Genomic DNA, 26,441 nt, shown 5'->3' with positions numbered 1-26,441 from the left:
AAAGAAAACCACATGTGTTCTTAATTTTTCAACCTCATGTAAGTACTGTAAGTAGGCCTACTGACAATCCTGAGGAGGTCCCTTCTCACCAAACTTATTCTTGGCCTGAACAGCATCATCTGTGCTGACGCTGGGCCCGCTGCCCACTCGATTGCGAGCGCAGACTCTGAACAGGTACCATGAGTCCTTCTGCAGACCGCTCACACAGTACTCTGGAGTATCTGCACGGTCTGTTGCCAGGGTCCAGGTCTTACGCTTCATGTCTCGTCTCTCCACCACGTAAGCAACAATCTTGCTTCCGCCGTCGCTCTCTGGCTCCTCCCAGGCCAGACTCACCTCACCGTCAGTGGTGTCAGTCACCTTCAGTGCCTTGACAGGACCAGGGACGTCTGAAAACACAACATCTCTCTTCAAATCGTACATCTTCAAAATCTCATGGTCCTTAATGATGTTCTCAAGCAATAAAACCTTACCTATGACATCCAGGTTGATGAAAGCCTCTCCCTCTCCATGCTTGTTCTTAATGATCACCTTGTACCTGCCCTTCTCTTCCTTGGTGGGACACTTCAGACGGTATTCAGTCTTGTCCGTGGTAGTGTCCACGTTCTGGACTGGGAGAGAGGAACCCTGAAGGAACCACTCTGCGTCGGCGCGAGGATACGCATCGTAGGGAACGCTCATGACGAAGGGCTTCCCGGCATCGGTAACCAGGTTCTGATCTGTGGTCTTGATCTTTGGCACGGCTGCAAAACATTTGAGGGCAAAGCTGATGAAGACAGTTGAAAATAAATGAGTAGGGCTATTAAGTTTAACTAAAGAGGACTGTATAAGACAACACCTTTACAGTGGTGACTTACCTGCCAGCTCCAGCTTGGCCCGGGCGTCTTTCTCCTTGGCCACAATCCTGTACTCTCCTTGATCGCGAGGGCGGATCTCACACACCTGCAGGCGGTGGATCTTCCCCTCGCTGATCATCTGGTACTTATCTCCTTGGACAATGATCATATTGTTTCTCATCCACTTGACTTCCACTCTGTCCTTATTGAGCTCCACCTCAAACACAACGTCTGACCCTGGGGGCTCGAACACATCTTGGGGGGGTCTGATGATCTCGACTGGGGTTTCTGTGATAATAGGAAAACAAATGTTTAGGATTCCCAGAAAAATTTACTTCATGTATTCACACCTGACCCGCCAAGTAAAATATGCTCACCTTCAACAAAGAGCCTGGCTCTGGATCTCCTTTCATCCAAGCCACAAGCGTATTCACACTCATCATCCGGTCGGCACTGCTTGATTATCAGTTTGCATGTTTTGCCATCTCTCTCCTTGTGGTATCTGCAATTCAATCCGATCAATAACCTATTCATTAGAACTCCAAATGCATTGTGCTCCAGTAAGAACGCTACCTAGCCAGGATTCTTTATTATGCCAACTCAAATGATTGACACAGCCTATGATTTAGGATAGGCTATTATCTGTATTTTGTTTTCTATATAAACAACACGTTTTGCAGTATGAAGCACATTTGATCTAGTATTGAACTAAACCGTCTTGCTTCTTACCTTGTCCCTTCTCTGATCTCACGTCCATTTCTGTACCACTTGACAGCTGCCTTCTCCTTGGACAACTTGCAGGTGAACTCTGCATCCTCAAACTCTGTGATGGTCTGGTCTTTGAGCTGAGCTGTGAAGTCTGTGGGTGCCTCGCTGATGATCAGCTCTCCTGCACACTTGTCCTCTCCCACCATGGCTGCATACTCTGCCTCATCATCCATGACACAGTCCTTGATGGTCAGTGTATGCTTGAGTCCATCCACCCTGTAGAGGATCCTCTTGCTGAGGACCACCTCCTGCCCTGCCTTTGTCCAGCGGACCGTGACCTCCGGTCTGTTCACTTTACAGCTGAAGCTCACTGTCTTCTTCTCCTGGGTCTCGACATCCTCTATGGACTCCAGGAATTTCACCTTCTCCGCTGGAGGAGAAACAAAACAACATCCTTGGTCTTAAGCACTACTTCTATTTCTGGGGTTTGTGAAAGCGCCCCTAAATATCCTCATGACACAACTAACAAAGAGTCACTAGATTGGTTTTCATAGCCATCTGCAGATACTAAATACAGAAATACTGAATCTTAAACTATATATTAAATGCCTTATCGACTTATGGAAAACCCTGTTGGCACATCATGTAAGCAGGATTACGATACATACATCTACATGCTTCAGGGGAGGTTCAGATGTTTAGTCTTACCTGCTACTTTAGCACTGGCTTCACTCTTGGCCTGCTCTCCTCTGTGGTTGGTCAGGATGATGGAGTAGTTGGCCACGTCTGACTTCTGGGCATCTTTGATCCTCAGAGAGAACACATGGTCTCTCTGGAGCATGACGTACTTGCCGCTCTCAAACATGGTCTCAACGTTCTTCAGCCACTTCGCCTTGGCTCCCTCAGAGTTCACCTCACAGTTAAACATGATCTCACTTCCCTCCTTCACTTCTGCATCTTTAATGGGCGTGATGATTCTTAATTTCTCTGAAATAAGGAAGAAAAACATTAAAACTCGCAGATCGCAGAATCTTAGTAGTTAGGGTAAAAGCAAAACGTGACTCACCAATTACATAAAGATCAGCTGAGGCCTTGACGTCTCCAATGTGTGCAACATAGCCTCCTTCATCCTTGGTCTCACATTTTTTCACAATCAGTGCTCTTCTCTTCCCTTCACTCACTATGTCATACTTGTCACCTACGTTTATCTCCTTGTCACCTCTGAACCACTTAACCTCATAGGTTTCCTTGGAGACGGAGCAGACGAATTCGGCCTTCTCTCCCTCCACCACCTCCTGGTTCTGAGGCCTGGAGATGAACTCAGCAGCGAGTTCTACAGACACGAAGATCAAACCCTGTTACCTTCCATGCACTTATTTAACTCTCAACTGTTAAAATCGTCAATTTCAACAAAAAAGTTAAAGATAAAATTTAGAACCAAGTATAAGTATACATTTCTTGAGAAATAGATCTCTGGATCTCAAACAGAAAGTTAGCTATCCTGGAGGATAGCTTTACTGATGTGGAGATGTCAGTACAGCACACAGTACAAGTGAGCATTGGTGTCAAACTTATTCTGTGAATGAATATAGTTAAGGTGGACTGAGTTTACCGTTCAGTTTAAGATTAGCTGATGTCTTCACATTGGGACTCAGTCTACAGGTGTATTCCCCAACATCTACCATCTTCAGGTCCTGGATGATGAGAATCCTTCTCTTTCCATCCATGATCTGTTCATAGCGACCTCCCTCAGGCAGCTCCCGCTCCCCTTTGTACCAGGTGACCTCTGAACAGGGCTTGGACACTTCACAGATCAGTTTGACACTGTCTGTCTCCGTCCCATCCACGTTGGACAGGTTCTTGGTGAACCTAGCTTCCTCCTCTGCAAGAAGCCATGAAATAAAACAAATATTTTTAAAGTGCCAGACCCTCTTACATTCCTCTGTGGATCACGTTTTATTACAGGTTTCTTCCAAACTAATCCTTATGACCATCTAGTTCAGAAATATATTGAGAGGTTACCCTTTTTCTTTTCATAAATGATGACATACACCCAGAACTGACAATATGTTAAAGGCTAAGACTAACAATATAGTGGTGCCATAGTTTCCTTACCGACAACAGTCAGCAGGCCGGTTGATTTGGACGTCCTTGCATCGCATTCATATTCCGCCTCGTCATCAAAACATGATTTGTGTACGATGAGGGTTCTCTGGACTCCCTTGGCGATGATCTCATACTTCTTTCCTTTCCTGATCTCATTTCCATCTTTGAACCAGCAAACCTGCATGAGCACATCCTTAATTGTAACCTTTTATACACCAAGAAGTATTACATCTCATACAGTATAGGTTGTATTACAAACTAAATTGGCTATCACACTTGAATTAACTCTACGGTATGGTTGTATGCATGTTTTGTGATTATCGTTGTACCTTGGCAGACTCCCTTGAGACTTCACACTCAAACCTGGCTGATTCCTTCTCCAAAACCTCTACGTCCTTGAGACCTTTAGTGAACTCAACAAGAGGAGCTGAAGGTACAGGAAACAAGGTTAAAAAACATGTCCAACATTCAACAACAACCACCCCTCAAAGTGTTGTGAGGGCCTTACGCTGGACTTCCAGGAAGCAGGAGGTTTTGAAGTCCTTTGCGTTGCAGGTGTACATCTTGGCGTCGTTTGTAGTGCAGTCACGAATGATGAGGGCTCTCTTGCGTCCATCAATAATAATTTCATGTTTCTTGGTCTTGCGGATCTCCTGTCCATCTCTGAACCAATGGACCTCAGCGTTCTCCCTGGACACTTCACACTCAAGGGTGGCAGTGGCCTCTTCTTCAACCGTCTGGTCCTCCAGAGGTTTGCTGAACTCTACCGGTGGCTCTGCACAAACAGATATTTATAAGTATAATTACTGCTCTTGAAATAGGTATTCAGTGTTTCCTCAACGATTGCTTTCAGTAGCGGTGCTGAGATGTGTGTGAGGTGCACAATTTAGGTGAGTGCTGCATGCAGCACTCAACTATTGTTCTTGTTAGGTTTTATTCTTTCTTTCTTTCTTATTCTCTACAAACTTTGGGACCTATCTGCTTCCTCCATTTTTCACCTAGAGACTCCATTCCAATTATAAAATGTTCCGATTAGCTTGGAGTCGCGCGATTCTTTTCAGATTTTAAAAATAATTTATACTTTTTAAAATATTCTACTTTTAAAATACTATCTTTTTTAGTCTACTCTGGTGCTTCAAGTGTTTACGACCTAACTAAATCAATTTTCAACCATTTATCTTCGTTCAAACCATTAACAATGAGACCATGAGATTTTTTTTTACACACTTGTATCTTCAATAATATCTAAACGGAATTTCGATAACATTTAAACTTTCTTCAGAATCACAGTTTTAGTTTCATACCGGCTTCGTTTTCAGCTGTTTTCCTTGAACGACGTCTGTCCATTCTGACACTCGTACTTTTAAGACATCGGAACTCAATAATTTTTCGACCATTTACCTTCGTTCAAACAAATTGACAAATGTCGACACTTGTATCTTCAATAATATCCCAACGGAATTTCGATATCATTTAAACTTTATTCAGAATCACAGTTTTAGTTTCATACCGGTGTTACACCGAATTCTGCGACCCACCAAAAAGTTTGACCCCAGGGGGCGCTGTTGCATATTTTTTGCAACATGCACGAGCGAGTTTGAAGCGTAGACAGGCATGACAAAAACATGACAAAAACATAAGATCTCCCCTCAACCAATTAACTTTTTGTTAAAGGTGCTTGATAAATACATTTGTTTTGCATTTTACAGACCCATACAATGATAGGGCGTTTAGTACGGTCCTTCACCGTTGCTTCTTTACCCATAAAAAGCTACAGTCAGTGTTAAATTACGATGATTTACCTTTGAGCAATTCCTATTATAAGCTACTGTGTAAAACGCTGTTTAGAATGAATGTTAGTATCAAGAAAAGAAAGGCCCACCGGTGGGGGGAGATCTTATGTTTTATTTATGTTTTTGTTATAATGAGAGAATTCGGTGGGGGAGAGCCAGGTCGATTGAAACACGGGACGATTGAAACACAGTGATTTCCTCGAAAACCATGCAAGGCTTTCACGTCAAATTCCGTCACTACGTTCAGCATGCAAGACTGACCGATCCCGCGAAATTTCATGTAATGATGACGTCCCACTGTTCAAATGTTATCCCCTGAACCTGTTTTCGAGAGCGCTAAGTAAAATCCTTCCTGCGGTAGTTTTTTTTGTAATAAATAGTTGTGTTTTTTGTTTCATGCCATAATAATATGACTATGCAACAGATGAATTAGTACTTAAACCTGTGCTAAAGTGTGCAATGTCAGAGTTTTGAAGTTTAGAGGTTAAAAAGGTTTAAGTGTCAGTAGTCGCTGTCGGGACGATTGAAACACTTGTTTCAAACGCAACAGGAGTCATGTTATCCGGTTGACGTGGTCGTTTTTGTTTAAAATAAATAAAAGGATGTTCAACCTTGTATCCCTAAACATGACTTAAGACAGGGAAATAAGTAAAAATATAGCTGTGAGCAGCAATCCGGGGGTCAAGCATAATGGGACTTGATAAACTAATTTTGCTGGACGGACGTAATCGGCTGGCTACATGGCTACATGACGACCGTCTCGGTAATTGGTAATACCGACAGCCGGTGGGATGAGCATTATGCGAGTACGCGTCAATGTTTACCAAATGGGAAAATTACCCCACCCAGAGGTAAGGGCGCAATACAGTCTGCCTTACAGAACAAATGTCACAAATACATAGGGGTATTCGGAACAATATCCCTAAAAGAGACACAATGTAAACAAGCATCTGTTCTGGAGGTGGTTTGTGAAGCATCAAATCCAGTGGGAATTGCAGTTTATATTGTAAGTGGGCGGAATGGTAAATATAGTCATTGTTGTACATGATGATTGAATATGATTGATATGTTATCAGTTTTATATAACACAGTATATGATATGAACATGAAAAAATACATGACAATGAAAGTTATTGGCAAATGGGTATCAATGAAAATACATTGAAGTTGCTTTCTAAGGGCTGGAATAGACTTTCTGCTAACAACGCACCCCTAAAAGTCAAATCACACCAAATTATTTGGGCATCATCAGGATAGGGTCATAAGACTATGAGCCAAGTTTGGTTTGGATGCATGAAGGCCTTGCAGAGATATGAGCTCACTTCCTGTTTGACGTGCCCCTGAGGTCAAAGGTCACCAAATAGTTTGGAGGTCCCCAGAATGATGTCATGAGTCTATGTACCAAGTTTGGCTATGATATGTTAAAGAAGTGCTGAGAACAGCCTTACTTCCTGTTTGGCTGCTTTGCCGTCAAGTTTGATTGGCTGTCACGGCCAAACGGTTTTGAATTTGAGGAAGCTGTTTGACATATTTGTTCAGCTTGGTCTGAAGATCAAGTTTCATGAAGATTGGACATAATTTGTGGCCTGTGGAAATGGACAACTGATTTTTACAACTTTCAACATGCCAGCCAAGTTCTGATGTTGCCATGAGAAATCATTTAAAAGCTATAAGGGGAGGTCTGACAGTATCAACAGACATTGAAAATAAGTTTGAAATGTACTCATGTGAAGAGAGAGGAGTTAAAACACGTCTCCATTAATTATAGCGCCCCCTAGAGGTCAATGGTCACCAAATTCATTGAGTGTCCCCATGATGATGTTATGGGTCTATGTATCAAGTTTGGTTATGACATGTCAAAGGGTTGCTGAGAAATTGGCTTACTTCCTATTTGGCGGCTTCGCGGTCGAATATGATTGGCTGTCGCGGATATTTCTGCAACAAATACTATACTAACTATATGGGGAGGTCTGATAGCATCACAAGACATTGAAAATAAGTTTGAAATATACTCATGTGAAGAGAGAGGAGTTAAAACACATCTACATTAATAACAGCGCCCCCTAGAGGTCAAAGGTCACCAGATTCATTGGGTGTCCCCATGATGATGTCATGGGTCTATGTACCAAGGTTGGTTATGATATGTCAAAGGGCTGCTGAGATATCGGCTTACTTCCTGTTTGGCGACTTGGCGGTCAAATTTGATTGGCTGTAGCGGGCAAACGGTTTTGAATTTGAAAAATCTATTCAATGTTTCTTATCAAGCATGGCCTGAAGATCATGTGTGCCAAGTTTCAAGATGATTGGAGAACATTTGTGATAGAAGATGCATTTTGAAGGTTTTTGACATAAACCAAGATGGCGGAAAATCCATCATGGCGCAAAATAACGTCATAGGGTGCTTTGAACTCGGCTTGGACCAAGGCTTCCAATGATCCCTTGTTTGTGAATATTGGACGAATGGGTCGAAAGTTATGAACATGAATGCATGTCCAACTTTGACCTGATGGTGGCGCTAGAGCTGATGAGCTAGCGTCCTCAAATTTGCTTCATGGGCTAATGGGACTGTCCTGAACCAGTGTGCCAAATTTCACAACTTTTCACCTAGGCATTCTATGGACTGCCATGGCAGGAAAATAATAAGAAAACGTACGAAAACAATAGGTTGTCTCGCAGCTTCGCTGCTTGACCCCCAATTAATGCAAATTTAGACGTCCAAAAGAAGAAAGGTGAGTTTTAATCGAAATGTGCATCTTGACAATTACGCACGTGCCAAAAATATATTTTAACCTATTTATATTATGCGGAATGATGTGAAATTTTAGCAATGACGAGTACACTACTATGTTGTCCGGTATGTTGCATAATAACAAGAGTAAAGTCAATAGTTTATTTTTAAAATATGCTGTTTCATTCGTCCCGCATGTGTGTTTCAAACGTCCCGACTAGGCGGGGCGTTTGAAACAGATGTCAACTTACATTCAAAGTTAAACAGCTCGATCATCCAACACAGTGGCGCAAAAAGTGGGTATGCACTATATGCGGCGCATAGGGGCGCCGCACCAGAGGGGGCGCCAAAGCGATTGAAGTAAAATTATTTGAGTCTGCATTTTCTGTATTTAACAGCGTTTGTGTACATGATATGATGATCAATAACAGAGGAACGTCAATGATAAGGCGCCCCCCCGCTCCTTCGCCTCCCTCCCCCCCTCCTCTCCACACGGCGCTCCAGTGGCCGCCCCCTCGACTACGCCCTGGAGGCGAGCGCCAGAGTGTCTTCATTTGAACCGTATTGTCATCGGATGACCCGTAGCTCAATATGGAGAGGCAGAGAAGAAAGCCCTCGGGGTCACAACATAGAAAAAGAAAGATTGGGAAGGTCGTTTTTATGGCAGTGTATCAAGAGGAGGCTTGTAAATATACAGGTTAGCTAAATCTACTACTAGTAAAACAACAGGTTACTGTTGTCTTGCAACTGTGTACTGATCAGAATGGAGCCTACAATATAACGGATCATAACAAGAAAAATAAAGGAACTTGCTTGTGGCTATTTTGTTTTACTTCAATTTCAATGCAAGTCTTTGTTTTATGTCAATAGATCCAGTAAAAACGGAGTTATAAAGTTGATACTTTATAACTCCGTTAATAATCCAAAAGTGAATAAATTAATAATCCAAAAGAATAAATAAAAATATTATCGTATCTGAATCGAGACTGAATCGTTCTACACAGTATTACGATGCATCGAAGAATCGATTATTTTTCCCACCCCTATTGGTTACTGTACTCAGTCTATTGTTTTGCATGAAAGCTTTTTGGTGAAACTAGAGTGGTGGGGTATAATAACTGGCAGTGTCTTTCAAAGATACTGAAGCACCATGAAACAAGTGGTTACCACATAAATGCTTATCTGATGTGGAAAGAATTGGCACCCCGCATATGCCTAGGTAAAACTATTGATAGCGAATTGCAGAGAGCCTGTTGACTCAAGTGATCGACTGCATACTCTTCCTTGCAGAAGGAAACCTGCCACTTAGGGGGACTGTGAAGATGTGAATGGCATCTTCACTGTGTTAACATGTTTTAAAAGATTCACGTGTTCCAGTCTGGCTGTTAGCCCTGTAATAGTCTGCAGCTGTGGCTCATAGATTAATTGAGCCACACCTTTTCTGGTGCTTCTTAAGAGGGCCAGAGTTCTAGACTGGAGGGCGGCTTGAGTTGTGCAAGTGACTCGACTGTTGTGGTATTGTTTTTATGTAATATAAGTTTTTACCAACAACATTGTGCGTCGAGGAAACTCTTTTTCACAGGGACAAAATGCACAGATAGGAAATCCTAGAAATGGAAATTTTTCTGGGTATCCTTGATCTCATATAGCACGGTATGATGCTACACTGGCAGAGCATCTCTGTCCTGGTGCACTCAAAATTAATTTTTTGATTCAATATCAGAGTGTGTTTTAGGTCAAATTTGTGCCCAGAAAAAAAAAGGGGGGGGGGGGGGGGCGCCTGCTATGTGTCTGCATACCCCCCAGAAAGTAGGCAGTTGCGCCCCTGATCCAACATATGTATTAAATTACACTTGTAACTAAGAGAAAACACATGTGAGTTGTTGATCACATGTTGAAATTATTTGTATACGTAACGTCATCTTTGAAAAAGACGTTTAACTGAAAAGTGTTTCAATCGACCCGGCTCTCCCTAACACATGTGTAACACCGGCTTCGTTTTCAGTTGGCCTCATTGATTTGCGTTGACGCTGGAGCATGAGGACGTTCGTTCCGTTTTTCCCGCCAGTTTGGGCTACTTTTGGAGGACGTTCAGGCAGTGTTGCCAGATTGGGCTATTTTTCCCGCTCTATTGGGCTTCTTTTAATCACGCATCAGCTCGCTATTCTCTTAAAAACACACACACACACACACACACACACACACACACACACACACACACACACACACTAGGGCTTTGACTCCGAACTTCTTTATTCGAATACAATTAGAATATAATATCAAAAAATAAATCAATATTCTAACGAATATTAATAATTAATAGGCAATTCAAACCTGTTATGGGCATTATTTTTTGTAAATGTCTTTGCTTGAACGTTGTTTTCAATTGAGATTCCGAGGCTTTTTTTACGCCTGGTTAAGTTGTGAATCGCGTGCTCATTAGCAAAGCTATTATTAGTCATCTGGGCTCCTGTAGGTGGCGTTGCGTCCTGGTTTGAGCCAATTTTGTATTATATAGCAAAACAATGGTCAACACCTACAACATCCCCCGAGGAGGAGATCGGAATTTACACTCCTGGCCACTTCAAAAGCAAAGTGTGGCGCTACTTTGGGTTCGAAAAAATACCGGGGAAAATAACCGGTAAGGATTAAGTAATATGTAGAATATGTAGGACCAAACTCTCGGATCAATACCACGGGACAACCAGCAACTTGAGAGCCCACCCGTCTACACTATATCCCGGCAAGCTGCAGACTTTTTGCCCTCTGGTGGACAAAACATATACAACTTAAGTATTACACCATAGGTCTTACTGAAAACATTTAATGGTCAAAATATTATTAATAAATATTTGAATATATTTGAATATTATATTATTAAACAAACAAACTTCAAATATGATTTTTGGGCAAAAGTCAAAGCCCTAACACACACTGTCACTTTATTTGTTTCCAACCATTTACATTTTCTTAAATGGTGTGCATGTTTACATTGTTAACCCCATTTAGACTTTGTTCAAATCCCTTCACTTGATTTAAGCTATTTAACGTTTCTTTATGCCTTAATCTATGTGGCTTTATTAAAAAATATTTTTGCAACCTCCCTTTGCACTAAGGCACTCACCGCATTTTCTGCAGGAAATGCATTTTCTACTTTGATCTGATAATTGATTTCAATAGTTCTAGTGAATTCCAAAATAAATGGTCTCATACAATGGCGTTACAATATAAATGAACATGAAATAGCATGCAGGAGTAATTCATTTTAGACATTGTGCAAATTCAGTTTTCAGTTAGCAATTCGTTGACATACAATCGTCTGGGTTGAATTATGGTGTTGCTTCGGTTCTACACAATCCAATCCAATTTGTACGGTATTTTCTGTTATTAAGTCGCTTGTTGTTCTCTGAATGCTCCCTATATTTTGTCTAAAGCCATTCATGAGCTAATACCACCTACAGTTTCATCATGCGATTTTTAATTATTCTATAGCAGAATAATATATTTCTTCAATGACAATAATGACACAATAATGACCACTTTAATAATACTATAATAACAGGGGTTTTTCTAGAAAAAAAAAGTAGCAGGGAGCAGACCCCTGTGCAAAGCCGAGGGAGCAACTCGACCGAGGCGGGGGATGGTGTGGAAGGGGGGTCTCCCCCTTCCATGGCGCGAAGCCTTTGAAAAAATAATGATTAAATGGTACATTCTGAGGCTATTTTAGAGAGAAATTCTAGCTCTTGTGGTCATCCTGAAAAACTAAAATACTTTTATTAAGTAGGACAAATCACAACAGCAGCCGTCTGTTCCTGAGACTGCCCCAACGGCTCACTGCCTTGTCAAAATCAAATTGATCCATTGCAGGCCCCTCAATACTGATCCTGAGGAGGTGGTTCAGGGTAGCGATAGTCATGGTAGACCTCCTGTGCCATGCCTCTATGGAACAAGTTTTGGGGCTCTAGAGTCAATAATGGCGACGCTATAGAAATGTTACTATTGTTGTCGTTTTCAGTTTTGCACTTTGCAGACGGTCCCTAAGCTCGCGGCTGAAAGCCGACTGCTCGTAGAAGCCAATGCAATTCAGTTTTGCACTTTGCAGACGGTCCCTAAGCTCGCGGCTGAAAGCCGACTGCTCGTAGAAGCCAATGCAATTCACCGTTCGCTAAAGACGGCTCGTTTGGATGAAAACTATGTTGTAGTAGTGTTAATTTTGTCAGCTATTTTAGATTTAGTCTTAGTCTTAGTCTTTTGATGAAAATGCTTATTATATTAGTCACATTTTAGTCATTGTTTTCCTTTGTAGTTTTTGTCTAGTTTTAGTCGACGAAAAGTCCTTACATTTTAGTCAACTTTTAGTCAAAATGTTTTCTCTTTTTAAACTAGTTCAATTAGGCTAACCCTATATATATGGACACCTGCTAAGTTGTTCCACTCAAATGCCGCTTTTCCACTGCATGGTACCAGCTCGACACGACTCGACTCGACTCGACTCAGCTCGCCTTTTTTGCGTTTCCACCGCGATCTAGTACCTCAAGTGGCTGCTTTTTCTAGTACCGCCTCGCTCTAGGTTCCAAGCGGCTGAGCCGATGCTAAAAGGTGACGTCGGCAGACGGCCGGCCACTGATTGGCCAGAGTGTGACGAAGTCACGAGAGCGACATGGCAACCATGCTGGTAACGATAGAACAGCCATAGTAGCGCCGCAGCCAACATATTCCACTTCTTCAACATGCCAGCTAATAATACGAACACGAATACCATCGCATCGATGTTCTCCATTGTTGTTATGTGGGTTCTGTCCATGTGTGGGTTACGTAGGTGTTGTTTGCGTCGCGTACAAAAATACGTCACGGCCCTTTCGCGCAGACGACCCCGCCCACGTCCCGGAGGTACTATTTGCGGTGGAAAAGCACCCGCGCTGCTACCGTGTCGAGTCGTGTCGAGTCGTGTCGTGTCGAGTCGAGCTACATGTGCGGTGGAAAAGCGGCAAAATAGAGTACTAAAGTGAAACGATACGTTGTCCTGGCAACCGGATTTTCAGTTCTAAACAACCGAACGAGAGATGGCGTTCTCCATTGCTTCCATGTGTTGTTTCTTTCAATAAAATAAATCAATTTCAAGTCCAATCGAAAAATGTCAAGGCGTTCATGTATTCCCCTGGGGTATTAAAAGGAAAAGTTTGTAAACGTTAGTTTAGTTTAGTTTTTTTTTCTATATGAAGACAATCTATTCTCAATATTACGTACATCATTGGTAAAGCAAACTCACAAATCAATTCGCAAAAAGATTGTTCCTTTTCTATAAAAGGTTTGTGTGGCATAGGATTTCCCCTTGTTAATTTGGCTTGTGTAGAACCGAGAATCTGTTGCTATCGAAACGTGACGTCACACTTTAGTACTCTTGTCTGTTCAGCCTTCAAAACGATAGCTGGTAAATTGTGAAAAATGCATTAAACTGTATTCAGAAAACGCGGTTATATGCTATAAACCCTATAGTATCTTTGTATAAAGGCTGGGACGAATTTCAAAGTCCACCTTATGTTGAAGTATAGACCGTGGCGATTCCCATTGAAACGAATGGCGCGGTGATTTTCTTCAAAACGAGAGCCGGTAAATTGCGAAAAATGAATTAAACTGTAATCAGACAACGCGGTTATATGCTATAGACCCTAGTATCTGTGGAATAAAAGCTGGGAAGATATGTACAATGCATAACGCTAGCTCATAGCTGAGTGGACTATACCTCCCGTTGCCAAGTCGTAGCTAAGGTCCGTCCTATTTACTGGAGGAGTTAACAGTTGCATAAGAACCTTACGAGTGTACTGATTGGAAAATATCGTGCATTTTGAATGTCCAAATAGCACACCACTAACATTTTCGTCCTGTCTCGTCTCGTCAACGAAAACAAAATGACATTTTGTCATAGTTTTTATTATCAAAGATCTATTTTTAGCTCGTCAACGTCTCGTCTTAGTCACGGAAAAAAGGTTGTTGACGAACATTTTTCGTCATATTTTTCGTTAACGAAATGAACACTGTGTTGTAGCTGGTTCTCTGGGTTACTACACTTTTATTGGGCTAATTCGGCCGTGCAGCTGCCATTTAGTTCCCTGCTACGGGTTCCCTGGTAACAGGGAACCCTGTTCGACTGTTCGACTGTTCGTTTTTCTCTCGCAAAACTCTTGATCAACACTCAGCATTTGTTTATTTCTGTCGTTCATTGAAACCGCTTTGTGCAGAGAGAACTGGAATGGTCTTGTATACTTGCTTAGCATCTTAACGCCTAGACCAAAAACCCATTCAAATACATAGTAGCTAGCTAGCTAGCTGCTAATAACTTTAACGTTAGCATGTCGACTCGGTCTGGGAAACTCCAATTCGGATCGGAATATTTTTGGAGTAATTATAAGTTATTTGAGGATCAGACACATTGTCAGGTGGTGGTGTTGGGATATTTTCGCGGAGAAAAGATCGTTTTGAGAAATAGTGTATGTTGTACAGCAGCATGTAAGTACAGATCCAAGTCTGACAGGTTCAGTCGGCATTTCGGTAGGATGGCGCACGCCGGGAGTATCGGGGCGCAGCGCCCCTGTTCCCTTGTTTAGAAAAAACCCTGTAATAATACTGTTTCAGAATGCGGCATCTATGGCTAATTGGAAACACTGCTTTATCATTTTATCATAAGTATTTAAAACGTTGTTACATGATATATTATTTGGGATAGTGAGGGTTGTTATGTTAGTAATGTTGTCTGAGCGTTACCTCTGTTACTGAGTGTTTTGGTAATGTTAGTAAAGTCTGAGTGTTACCTCTGTGGTCGAGTGTTGCGGTAATGTTAGTAAAGACTGAGTGTAACCTCTGTAGGTGAGTGTTGTGTTGTAATGTTAGTAAAGACTAAGTGTTACCTCTGTGGGTAAGTGTCAAGGTAATGTTAGTAAAGACTGAGCCTTACCTCTGACGGTGAGCGTAGCTTGGGTCTGGAAGTCTTTAGCAGTGAGCTTGACCTCTCCAGCTTCAGACAGCTTAACGTCCCTGACCGTCAGAGAATGGGTCTTGCCTTCCATGCGAGTCACAACCTGAAACCACAGTGACAAAACTCAACAACACTTTCCACAAAATAACCTTTAACTTTTATTCGCTTTCTAAACCCACTTTTTTTTTCTAAACATCACTGTGTTCTCTCAACTTGAAAAAGCTTTTGAAAATGTCTTAGCTTGGTTTTGGAATATGAGATAATGAGAAATAATTTAGCGTCACATTATTGTCCCTCTAATTCAAAGGGGATCTAAAGCAATGTGCCTCTGGTGCGTTAAAAATAACCGTTATCTCTCAGTAGGAGAGCTTTGAGGTTATCCTTATCTGTAGTCAGCTTGTTGAGATACTTCAACAGCATTCTTTGTACAAAACTGGGGTGTAGACCTATGTGGTGTTATATATGACTATACATTTGTCTGTACCACTGTGTAGTAGGACTCGTATTGTGTACCAGTGTGTAGTAGCACTAGTGTTGTCAAACAGTGTGTAGTTGCACTAGTGTTGTAAACCAGTGAGTAGTAGGACTAGTTTTGCAAACAAGTGTGTAGTAGGACTAGTGCTGTGTGCCAGTGTGTAGTATGAATCATGTTGTAAACCAGTGTGTAGTAGCACTAGTGTTTCAAACCAGTGTGTAGTAGGACTAGTGTTATAAACCAGTGTTTAGTAGCACTATTGTTTTAAACCAGTGTGTAGTAGCACTAGTGTTTTAAACCAGTGTGTAGTAGCACTAGTGTTGTAAACCAGTGGTTCTCTACTCACCCGGCTGCTGGCTTCCATCTTCTGCCCCCCCAGGAACCACTCCACGGGGATGCCCTCGTAGGACAGCTCACACTCAAAGGTGGCGGTCTCTCCAGCGGTCACGGTCACGTCCTTCAGAGGTCTGCTCAAACAGATACTGCGGGCTGAAGAGGAGATACCAGAGATGGTCAGTTCCCCAGATCAAACCCCCAGACCCAGACCAAGCCCCCAAACCCAGACCCAGCCCCCAGACCCAGCCCCCCAAACCCAGACCCAGCCCCCAGACCCCCAGACCCAGCCCCCAGACCCAGCCCCTATCACTTTGTTGTTGGGAGAGGAGTCTCTCAGGCCACTTGAGATAAGACCACAATAACCCAAAACCTGTAACAGTCTGTTACAGCTGCATTCTAATCTGGATAGACTTGACTATGAAGTTGTCTCAGAAAATAATTAATTCTACATTCATATTAGGGGTGTAAAGGTACACAAAAGTCACGGTACGGTACGTACCTTGGTTTATAAGTCACGGTACGGTACGGTTAATAGTGAAGGGGAGAATAAAAAAAAACTGCTTGTTTCTCAACCCGTAGATAAGCAGCAATTAAAACACCAATAAACTTGGTTATGGCATTTGCTTTTCTGAATTCCCAGAAGGGTTGTTGAAATAGTGTTGTGAGCTGGGTTTGCACAGCTAATTATTTTTTCACAGCAACGGTGATAGTAACACCTGGATGGTGCCTTTTCAAATGCGTGTGCATGTTAAAGTGCTGTACATAGACACGGAGAGCCCTCTCCATAGCCGGAGAGCCTGTCGGAGACCCTCTGCGTAGCTAACGTGCGCATCCGATATTTTTTAACTATCCGTCGAGGCCATGGACCTATTGGTCGACGCAACGGAGACGGCAAGGGCTGTGATTGGTCCTCAAAAATCATTTCCTGAATCACTTCTCTGGTTTTACTTTGCACCTTGCCGCGTTTCCACTGCAGGGTGCGGAACGGATCGGATCGCAAAGGTGCGGCAGGGAGGGGGCGGTATAGCCCAGCTCAGTTCCGAGGTCGCGTTTCCACTGCCGACAGTACCCTTTGTGGTAGGCCGGATGTCGATCGCCGCGGCAGCTTCGTAAACAACGTCTTCCTCCCCAAGAATGCAGACGAACGTCTCCACCTCCTTGTTCGCCCAAGCAAGTGTTTTACGCGACATGTTAATTGTAAAGAAGGAGGGGGTGTGTAGCTAGAATTTCCCGGGACCCTTTCAGGCGTCTTGTTTCGTTTTCAGTACCCCAACGGAGGAGTCCTGAAAACGAGGCCGAAACTGGCCAAAACGGGTACGGCTAAGTCCGGGTCACGCCCACTTTTGGCGGTGGAAACGCGACCCGATCCGCACCTTTGCGATCCGATCCGTTCCGCACCCTGCAGTGGAAACGCGCCAAGAGTAGTATACTTTGGCTATACGGTCTGGGTGGAACTCCGCATTCAAGTTTTAAATTCCTCATCGCAAAAGAAGCCTTTACATTCGCCATATTAACTATGTATGCCACATTTACGAACCGCGGTACACCTCTGTAAGTGCCTGTACCGTGACGGTTTGGTACAAATACGTGTACCGTTGCACCCCTAATTCATGTCATACAATACTATTCATAGTCTAGTGCCTTTTTTATGACCATACCTTTGACTCTGAGCTGGGCCGTAGATTTAGCATTAGCTGCAGAGAAGTCCACTCCTCCGGCCATATCCATGCGGACGTTGAAGAGGACAAGCATGTGTTTGGTGCCTTCCTCCTTGATCTCCACGTCCTAGCAGCAATAACAAACAAAGCTTCTAGGGCTCCGTAGTTCTAACAGGGCCTTCATTGGGCAATACAATCCTCCAATACCACTCACGTTGGACTGGTGGAGTGGTTCTCCCTTGAGCTTCCAGTTTCCATGCACATCCGCCTCCGAGATCTCTGTTTCAAACTTAGCCGTCTCTGTCTCTGTGACCTCCACGCTGTACAGCGGACGTGCCACCTTGATGTCGCGTTCTGCAGGGAGATGCGAAATGCGAAAGCATTTAGTGAGACACTGAAATATTTTGAAAATCAAAATAAATAACTTGGGTGTTAGTCTGATCTTACCTTCAATGTTGAGGTTAGCGATGGTTTTGTCCGAGCCACAGTCGCAGGTGTACGCCCCGATGTTGGCCTTAGATGCCTTCTTCACTGTCAAGATGCGCTTTTTGCCATCGGCTCTGACAGAAATTGTCTTGGAGGGAATTATTTCTTTCCCATCCTTGAACCATTTGACCTCTGCTACAGACTTACTGAGTTCACAGACCAGAGAAACATCATCCTTCTCCACAGCTGTGTAGTTCTGCAGCTTGGTGGTGAAGTACAAGTCTCCCTCTGCAATAAATCACAAAACATCATGTATAGATGTTGACGCATTTGAAAACCCAATCTTCCAAACTTCTTGATCAAATGTACTTGATACTAGCCAAAATCCCAAATACTCTTTATAGAACAACACTGGCATTATCACTATATATCTAAACATCAGGTTTGGTGAGGATAAGACAAGTACCAACCAATGACAGTGAGCATGGCTGAGGCTGTCTTGCCCATGGCCTCCACCCTGATCAGGGAGGTGTCATCGATGGTCACTTCCTTGAAGGCCAGGGTGTGGGTCTTGGCCTGGTCCGACATGTGGACCACCTTGCTGGGGTGCAGGCGGACATCGTTCTTGTACCAAGAGACCTGGATCTTCTCATGGGAGAGTTCGATGCTGAACTCTGCGGTCTCACGCTCCTTCACAGTCACGTCTTTAATCGGTTTCAAAAACTCCAGTCGGATACCTGACAGAACAATGCAAGATCAATAATCAGTCTACGGTTTGAACTACAACCAAATAATGGAGAACACAGGTACAATATGAACGTTTTTATTCTGACATTATAAATTGTTGTGGTCTTTTATTAGCGTATATCTAGAAATGACTTGTACCTTGTATGACAAGTTTGGCCGATGTGCGCTTGTCTTCAGCCTCAAACATGTACTTGGCCTCGTCTTCATAGGCAGCAGACTTTATCACCAGCATGTGCATGTTGGCCTCTTGGATGATCTCGTACTTCTCATTATTCTCCAGCTCCTGAGTTCCCTTCAACCATCTGGTGGTCTTGGATGCCCTGGACACCTCCACCTCGAACCGGGCCTCGTCCTTCTCGTAGACGAGCACATCGCTCAGTGGCGTGGTGAAGTTCAGGGGGAGTTCTGGGAATAAAGGTTTCACAATACAATTACCAATCAGGAAAATACTTGAGGTTGAGATTTTGAGCCAGACTGCTGTGGACCAGGTATCCTTGCAACTGGACCTATTTGTCATGATGACCCTTTCGTTGTTTTTTTTATGTTCTAATATTAGCCAAGTATGTACTGCTGTTAAAGTTGACACAAGTTTTGGAAGTGTTAATGTGAGCCTGTGAGAAGTGTAATCTCACCCTTCACTTTCAGGTTAGCAGAGCACTTGGCATTGGCAGCGCTGTACGACACCTCTCCTGTCTGGAGGACCTTACAGTTGTATAAGATCAGAGTGTGCTTGCCTCCCTCCTCAACGATTTCAACATCCTGCAACACACAAAGAACGGATTCTTTCAACAGGTATTCTAACACCCAGATATATTAATTTTAATCACCTGGTTGGATAACTCACAGAAGAAGCGCTGAGGACTTCTCCGTTCAGTTTCCACTGGCCATGGACGTCATCCTCCGAGATCTCCACCTCAAAACGAGCCGTCTCCTCATCAAACACCTCCACCCCATACAGAGGACGCACCACCTTGATGTCACGAGCTACAGAGGAAAGATAAACAAACATACAAATGTAAAACATGAAAGTGTCCTTACTGTAGTGGGGGGTCAGTGAAATATTTCCATGAGATGGATTTACCTTCAATAATAACTTTAGCCGTGGTCTTGTCTGTTCCACAGTCACATGCATATTGTCCTTTATCTTTTTCCTCCACCTTCTTCAAGACCAGAACTCTACGCAACCCCTCAGATTTCATCAGCACCATCTTGGATGTGATGAGCTCCTTCTCGTTGTGGTACCACATCACAGGGACATCTTTGCTGAGTTCACAGTCCAGCGTCACCTCATCCTTCTCCGTCGCTGTGTAGTCCTGGAGCTTGACGGTGAACAGAGCATCTCCCTCTGCAACAAGATACATTCAAACTGTTGGCTGAAGCTCTCTGGTGGGGAACTACAGTGTACAATCTGATCACCCACTCAGTCGGTACAGTCTCTGTGGGAAAGGAACACGGAAGCACTGCAGAGAAGAAAATATCTTTGGAGATATGAGTCAGAAGACATGGAAGTAAGATGTGCATTACCTATGACCGTCAGTTTTGCCATTGAGTTAATGCCTTTGGCCTCTGCCTTAATCTGGCAAGTGTCGTCTAGACTGAGCATCCTCATTTCTAGACTGTGTTTCACTCCGTCAACATAGGTGAGCACTGTTCTGCTCACATGAAGTTTTACTTCATTACGGTACCAAACCACTGGCACGTTCTCGTGACTCAGCTTCAACTCAAAGATTGCCGTGCAACCTTCCTTTTGGGTTTGGTTCTGAAGGGGCTTGGTCAATTTGAGCCTCATTCCTGGAATACAGGAGGTTAGCAGACAGGTTGGTGTAAGGCCAGACTCCGAGCAGCAAAGAGAATGAGGGGTTAAGATCCACCTTGGCTGCTATCCCATACATACCTTCCACAGTGAGCTGAGCGCAGGACTTTTGGTCCAACACTTCAATAGAATACTGGGATTCATCATCAATCTCACAGCTGTTTATGATCAGCATGTGTTTCTTTCCATCGTCAATAAGTTCATATTTGGGACTCGGGGTGATGATGTCAGACCGTCTGAACCACATGACCTTTGACACCTCCTTTGTGATGATGCATTCAAACTTAGCCTGTTTCTTTTCATGCACAGAAACATCCTCCAGTGGGAGAACAAAGCCCATTTGGATTTCTGGGAGGTATGAATTATCATTGGTTATTCACAGCAGGAGCAGAGCTGTTGAAACACCCATGTCATAAACAGCAGGATGAGGAAGAACATGAGGAAAAGGAGCCTACCTTTGACGGTGAGCATGGAGCTGGTGACGGCATTGAGAGCCTGGTAAGACACCTCCCCGGCCTGGTCCAACTGAACGTTCTTCAGGGTCAGGAAACGCTTTCGGCCCTCCGCCCGGATGTCACATGTCTAATGAAAATGAACCGATGAGCATGATAAATACGGTTCATCATATGGTCTTCTTACCATATGATGATAAATAAGTGATCAATGAATCATCTTCAATGGTTCTAAGAGGCAGTGAATCCGAAGTAAAGCTTTGTGCATTGAGAGTGTTACCGGCGTCCTGCTCAGGACTTGGCCTCTCAGCTTCCATTCTCCAACCACATCATCCTCGGAGATCTCCGTTTCAAAGTTAGCTTGTTCCTTTTCGGTCACCTCCACATTAGAGAGTGGCTTCAGGACCTCCGCCTCGCGCTCTGCATTAAAACACAATGTCAACATCAGACAATACAGTGTACAACTTACGCAATAATATGCAGACATACTGTTCTTTTAAAGGTGCAGTGTTTTCTTTAGTGGCATCCAGCAGAAGGAAGGAAGTATGTTTCAATAAGTGTATAATAATAATCAAAATAATCGTCACCTTAGAATAAGCTTTAGTTAATAGTTTATCTGCATAGAGAGTCGGTCCTCTTAAATTATGCCGAAACGTGCAGTTGCACTGCTCGTTTTGATAGTAGCCCAGCATGGCTCTAAAGAGGATGCATAATTGCTATCTACCTCATCATGGACCATTTGGCTATGCCCCTCGATGCTGTCGTAGAAGATGACATAATAAAGTAAGTAGCTACTCATATCTTACATGCCAGGAGGCCTATATGCCACTATTGCTTTTCCTACATTGGTGGAAAGTAAGGCGGGAGGGCGGTTGCAATCTCCACTCTCACCGCTAGATGCCATGAAATCCTACCAGTGCCCCTTTAAACATGTGGATGTGTGTTTTTCTCTGAAACCGACCTCCCAGGGTGAGTTTGGCTGCATATCTACGATCTTCCACCGCAATGGTGTACTCTGCAACATCACTAGGCTGGCAGTTGTTGATGGTGAGACTCATGTCCTTTCCATCTTTCTTCAGCTCCACCTTATCAGACGGAGCCATCTCCTCATCTCCTTTAAACCACTTCACGTTGGGAGTGTCCTTAAACAGCTCGCACTTGAATGTGGCCTTAGACCTGGGTTTCACATGCTGGTCTCTTAGAGGCTTCACCAGCCAGTCCTTGATGATTTCTGAAAAGGGCAATAAAATTAATTGATCACTTAATTAATAAAAATTAAGTGATCAATCAAGAGTTTTGTGCAGTATCATAATCAAACACAATCTATGTCACCTACATCTTTAATTCTTGCTTATACTCACCAATGATCTTAACAGCAGTTGAAGTTTTTACTTCTGGTTGATTGGCCACCTCACAAGTGTAAAGGCCGGCATCCTCCTCGGTGGTGTTCTGGACGGTCACAGCGTGCTGCAGACCAATGATGTTAATGGCGATCTTGCCAGCCTTACTGTTGAGGGGCGCTCCGTTCCTCTTCCAGACCACGTCCCTCTCTTTGTTCAGCTCACAGATCAGGTACATGGGCTGACTTTTGATGCAGGATGTATCGGGCTCCAGCTCCTTGATCCATTTCACTGGAAGCTCTGACGGAAGAACAGCAAAGATTTGAACTGCATTTCAACTTCTCTGCTTCTACAATCTACAAGAGACTAAGGAGAGACACATGTTCTCTAATCTTGAAATACATTTTAATCTAGCCAATAAAACGGTTTGTAACAATTAATATGTCTTAGCTTGGTCTTGGAATATGAGATAATGAGAAATCAATTAGCGTAACGTTATTGTCCCTCTTATTAATAGGGGATCTAAAGCAATGTATCTCTTGTGCGTTAAAAATAACTTATCTCACAGAAGGAGAGCTTTGAGCACATCCTTATCTGTAGTCAGCCTCTGGACACAACATCGGACACAGGCAATTCACATACACTCAGGACTGGATGTTCTATTGGGTATTCTTTTGGCTAAATCTAGGCCCCGTCATAGTAAAAACCTAATTGCGTAATTTAACATTTGCCTATGTTTCTTAGAACGAATGTGTGCTGCTGTTTCACCTAAAAAACGTACAGACCCATTCAATTATCTGGGCTGGATAAACAAAAATGAACATACCTTCAACAATGAGCTTGGCTGTGCACGATATTTCCTTTCCGGCATTCTTGAGCACGCACGTGTATTCACCAGCATCAGAAAGCTGCACATCAATAATGTTCAACTTGCGGTCTTTACCATCTGCAGTGAATTTGTGTTTGGGGCTTTCGCGAATGTTGCTTCCATCCTTCATCCAGGAAGCAATGGCAGTAGAGGGGGAAACATCACACTCAAATACAGCAGATGAGCCAATAGACTCTGCCTCTGTCAACACAATGTTTTGAAGCTTTTTGATGAACTTCAGAGGAACAGCTTTGAGCTTGAATCCTGCGAAGGGCTCATCTGGTGGGGACGGGCCCTTTCCCCCAGGCTTCAGGCCCCTGCCTCGGCCTCCATCACCAGGAGATGGGGTCTGCTTGGCTGAAATGGCAGAAAACAATTCTGAAAATGATCATTCATTCATGAAAAACACAGTGAGGAAATGAAACAGAATAATAGATCTAAGATCTGAGAGTTAAGAAGGAGAGAGAAGAAGTGTCATCAACAACTGACACACCGAAGAGTAAAGTAAGAGTATAAAATGTGATCTAGTCTGAGATAAGAGTATAACCTCACCCCCAAGTCCTCGGCCTCTGCCTTTAGGAAGCTCTTCAGCTGGCCTTCCATCTGGACACAAAACAAGAGTGTGAGGTTTCATTCAACACTCAAGATAGTTGGACACAGGACCAGACTAAACGGAAACACATAATCAAAGATTTTTTTCACTGAGAAACATACATTTAACACATTGAAAACAAAGATGAAGATGTAGAAAATACAGTTATGAGGATGATGGTGGCAACAAACAAATATGTACATACAAAGATGAACATACAGAAAAAGCATGATGATGATGATGATGTGGATGATAGAATGGGATTTCAGGAAGATTACAGAACTCCAAATCAAGAATCAGAATGATTGACACTAACAATGAAGATCATGGATGATGAATGATGGATGAGTTGATTGTAAAGAGGTAAAGAAATGAATGGGTTGGATGGCGCCATTGGTCACAGATGGGTCAGATGATTAGAATGGGTGAGGAAGTGATGAGGCTCCGGGCATCAGGAGGGATGTTCCTTCTCACCTCGTTTAGCTCCAGGCATGCCTGGGGTTTCAACAAACCCCTCCTCTTCTCTATCTTCACATTCCTCTATGGGCACCATCTCCCAGCCCCAAACCTCCTCATTATCTTTCCCCTCGTCTGGCTGTCCCTCGTACTCCTCTCCAAATACCTCCTCCTCCAGCTGAGTAGGGACCTTCCTCAGCTGCACAGATCCAGGAGAAACCTCCTTGAACATGGGGACCTTCACAGATCCAGGATAAACCTCCTTGGACATGGGGACCCTCACAGATCCAGGAGAAACCTCCTTGGACATGGGGAACTTCACGGATCCTGGAGAAACCTCCTTGGACATGGGGACCTTCCCTTTGCTGGGCTTCACTCCCTCTCCAGCCTTCTCCTCTTCTGGGGAGGGTTTCCTGGGAACTGTTTTGAGAGCCACAGCCTCAACTGAATCTTTTGGGGAAACTGTTTTCGGGATCCTGATTTCTTTTGAACCACTTAGTTTTCTATCAATTAGAAGTGATTCCACCTCTTCAGGCATTGGTTTATCAACTTTGGGTGTCGGGGTCTTTTTCAACTCAAACTTCTTGAGCTGCTCAACTAGCTTGAAAAGTCCCTCCTCTTTTTGCATTTCTTTAACTGCTGTTGGTGATGGAGTCTTTTTAATTTCCAAACCTTTCTTCCCAACTGCTTGAAGCTTTTGTTGAATTCCTTCTCCAGTTTTTCCAGCTGCTTTCAGCAGGGGCTGTTCTTTGGTTGCTGGGGGTTCTGCTCCAGGAGGACTTGGATGTTTGATGGACTTGGCTGGCTTAACGCCCTTCTCCTTTTCACTACTGACAGGACTATCCCTGTGCTGCTGTTCGGTGGGCTCTGCTAATTGTTTCTTATCAGGTAATTGAGGTGTTGTTAGTTTTTCGTCATCCTTTGGGATCTTGGTTAAATGTTTTAATGCAATCTGCCCTTTTTCTTTATCTGGTACGGCAGTAACCTTAACTTTTGTTGGAGGCTTGTCAGCATCTTGTTCTCTTGCTTTGGGAATTTTATCAAGCAGCTTCTTAAGTGTGAACACCTCCTGGTCCACCTGGGCATCGGGAGTCCTCCTGGTCCTGGTTGCAGGTGGCGGTGATTCTTCATCTCCTGGTTTGCTGACAGCATCAGCAGTTCCATCGGTAACTGCTGGTTCAACCTCTGGTTTCCTAACAGTGGGTTCATCGATCTGGACGGTCCCAGCTGTCCTCCGTGGTCTGGCCTCAATATCTTTACTTGAACCACTGTCTTTGGTAGCTTGGGGGGGCTCGGTCACCTCTGGTTTCACATGCTTTTTAATGGGTTTCAATTTAACCATTTCTTCCTCCTCTTCATCTTTTGACAACTTTTTAATTTTCTTTTTCGCAAGGTCTGGTTCAGGCTCTACCTCCATCGAGACTTTAGGGGTACTTGTCCATCTATTATTCTCCTCTTCTGCCCCAGTGATTTCAGGTGCCTCAGAATGGCCCCGTTCAGACCCTTCTTCTTGTGCTGAAAAGACTTCTCCCGCCTTCTCTTTCATCTCAGGATGATCTCTATGATGACGTGCATGAGCTATGGGTTCTGAGTCAGGACGCCTGGTTACCTCCACTTTAGACCTTAGGTTTTCCTTATCAGATTCTTGGGGTTTACTTGGCACCGGAATTTTCTTTAGTTTGATCATTTCAGGGACAGGATCCTCCTCTTTTGGCAATTGTGGGACTTTTTTCTTTAACTTTGATGTATCTGAATACTTTGCCTCCTTAACAGGAATCTTATCCTTTGGTTTACTACACGGAGCTGTGTTTAAGATAGTAAATATGTTTTTACAGAATTGTTGACACATTTCCTTTTTTTTTCTGAGAATCAATAGACTTAGAACCAAGAGCTCATTTGCAATAACACAAATTAACTTTGAAATGCCAACTAGAAAATCATACAAAACTGCCAGATATATGACAATTTAGTTGTCAATTAAGTAAATAGGTCATAGGTTTTTTTAAACTGTAAATTTCAATACCTTTAGTTGGTCCTGGTGTTGTGACAGGCCCCTTGTCTGCAAAAATTTAAGAATTGGGAACATGAGTACAGACAACAGTACAAACAAAGGAAGAGGGGGATAGACAGGCAT

At 43.3% G+C, this 26,441-nt stretch overlaps 1 protein-coding gene across 1 annotated transcript in view; it reads right to left on the bottom strand.

The window, feature by feature from the left end:
* ttn.1 (titin, tandem duplicate 1) overlaps window positions 1-26,441 on the bottom strand; it is a 253,662-nt gene that overhangs the window by 153,681 nt on the left and 73,540 nt on the right. The window contains exons 75-105 of the mRNA XM_056612257.1: window positions 26,331-26,366; window positions 24,326-26,110; window positions 23,812-23,862; window positions 23,218-23,616; window positions 22,413-22,691; window positions 22,013-22,282; window positions 21,332-21,471; window positions 21,055-21,181; window positions 20,681-20,947; window positions 20,311-20,577; window positions 19,868-20,131; window positions 19,631-19,770; window positions 19,419-19,545; window positions 18,925-19,191; window positions 18,510-18,776; window positions 18,061-18,327; window positions 17,828-17,967; window positions 17,614-17,740; window positions 15,966-16,108; window positions 15,124-15,247; window positions 4,159-4,425; window positions 3,980-4,077; window positions 3,660-3,828; window positions 3,157-3,426; window positions 2,611-2,877; window positions 2,253-2,531; window positions 1,566-1,974; window positions 1,214-1,338; window positions 858-1,124; window positions 474-743; window positions 90-389 (exon numbers count right to left, since the gene is read on the bottom strand). Coding sequence (XP_056468232.1) covers window positions 90-389; window positions 474-743; window positions 858-1,124; window positions 1,214-1,338; window positions 1,566-1,974; window positions 2,253-2,531; window positions 2,611-2,877; window positions 3,157-3,426; window positions 3,660-3,828; window positions 3,980-4,077; window positions 4,159-4,425; window positions 15,124-15,247; window positions 15,966-16,108; window positions 17,614-17,740; window positions 17,828-17,967; window positions 18,061-18,327; window positions 18,510-18,776; window positions 18,925-19,191; window positions 19,419-19,545; window positions 19,631-19,770; window positions 19,868-20,131; window positions 20,311-20,577; window positions 20,681-20,947; window positions 21,055-21,181; window positions 21,332-21,471; window positions 22,013-22,282; window positions 22,413-22,691; window positions 23,218-23,616; window positions 23,812-23,862; window positions 24,326-26,110; window positions 26,331-26,366 — 8,208 coding nt within the window. The remainder of the gene's footprint in view (window positions 1-89; window positions 390-473; window positions 744-857; window positions 1,125-1,213; window positions 1,339-1,565; window positions 1,975-2,252; window positions 2,532-2,610; window positions 2,878-3,156; window positions 3,427-3,659; window positions 3,829-3,979; window positions 4,078-4,158; window positions 4,426-15,123; window positions 15,248-15,965; window positions 16,109-17,613; window positions 17,741-17,827; window positions 17,968-18,060; window positions 18,328-18,509; window positions 18,777-18,924; window positions 19,192-19,418; window positions 19,546-19,630; window positions 19,771-19,867; window positions 20,132-20,310; window positions 20,578-20,680; window positions 20,948-21,054; window positions 21,182-21,331; window positions 21,472-22,012; window positions 22,283-22,412; window positions 22,692-23,217; window positions 23,617-23,811; window positions 23,863-24,325; window positions 26,111-26,330; window positions 26,367-26,441) is intronic.

Source organism: Gadus chalcogrammus, chromosome 16 (assembly GCF_026213295.1).
Source record: "Gadus chalcogrammus isolate NIFS_2021 chromosome 16, NIFS_Gcha_1.0, whole genome shotgun sequence".
Taxonomy (NCBI): Eukaryota; Metazoa; Chordata; class Actinopteri; order Gadiformes; family Gadidae; genus Gadus; species Gadus chalcogrammus.
The sequence above is the reverse complement of the archived record's forward strand: the minus strand, read 5'-3'. Positions and strand labels throughout refer to the sequence as shown.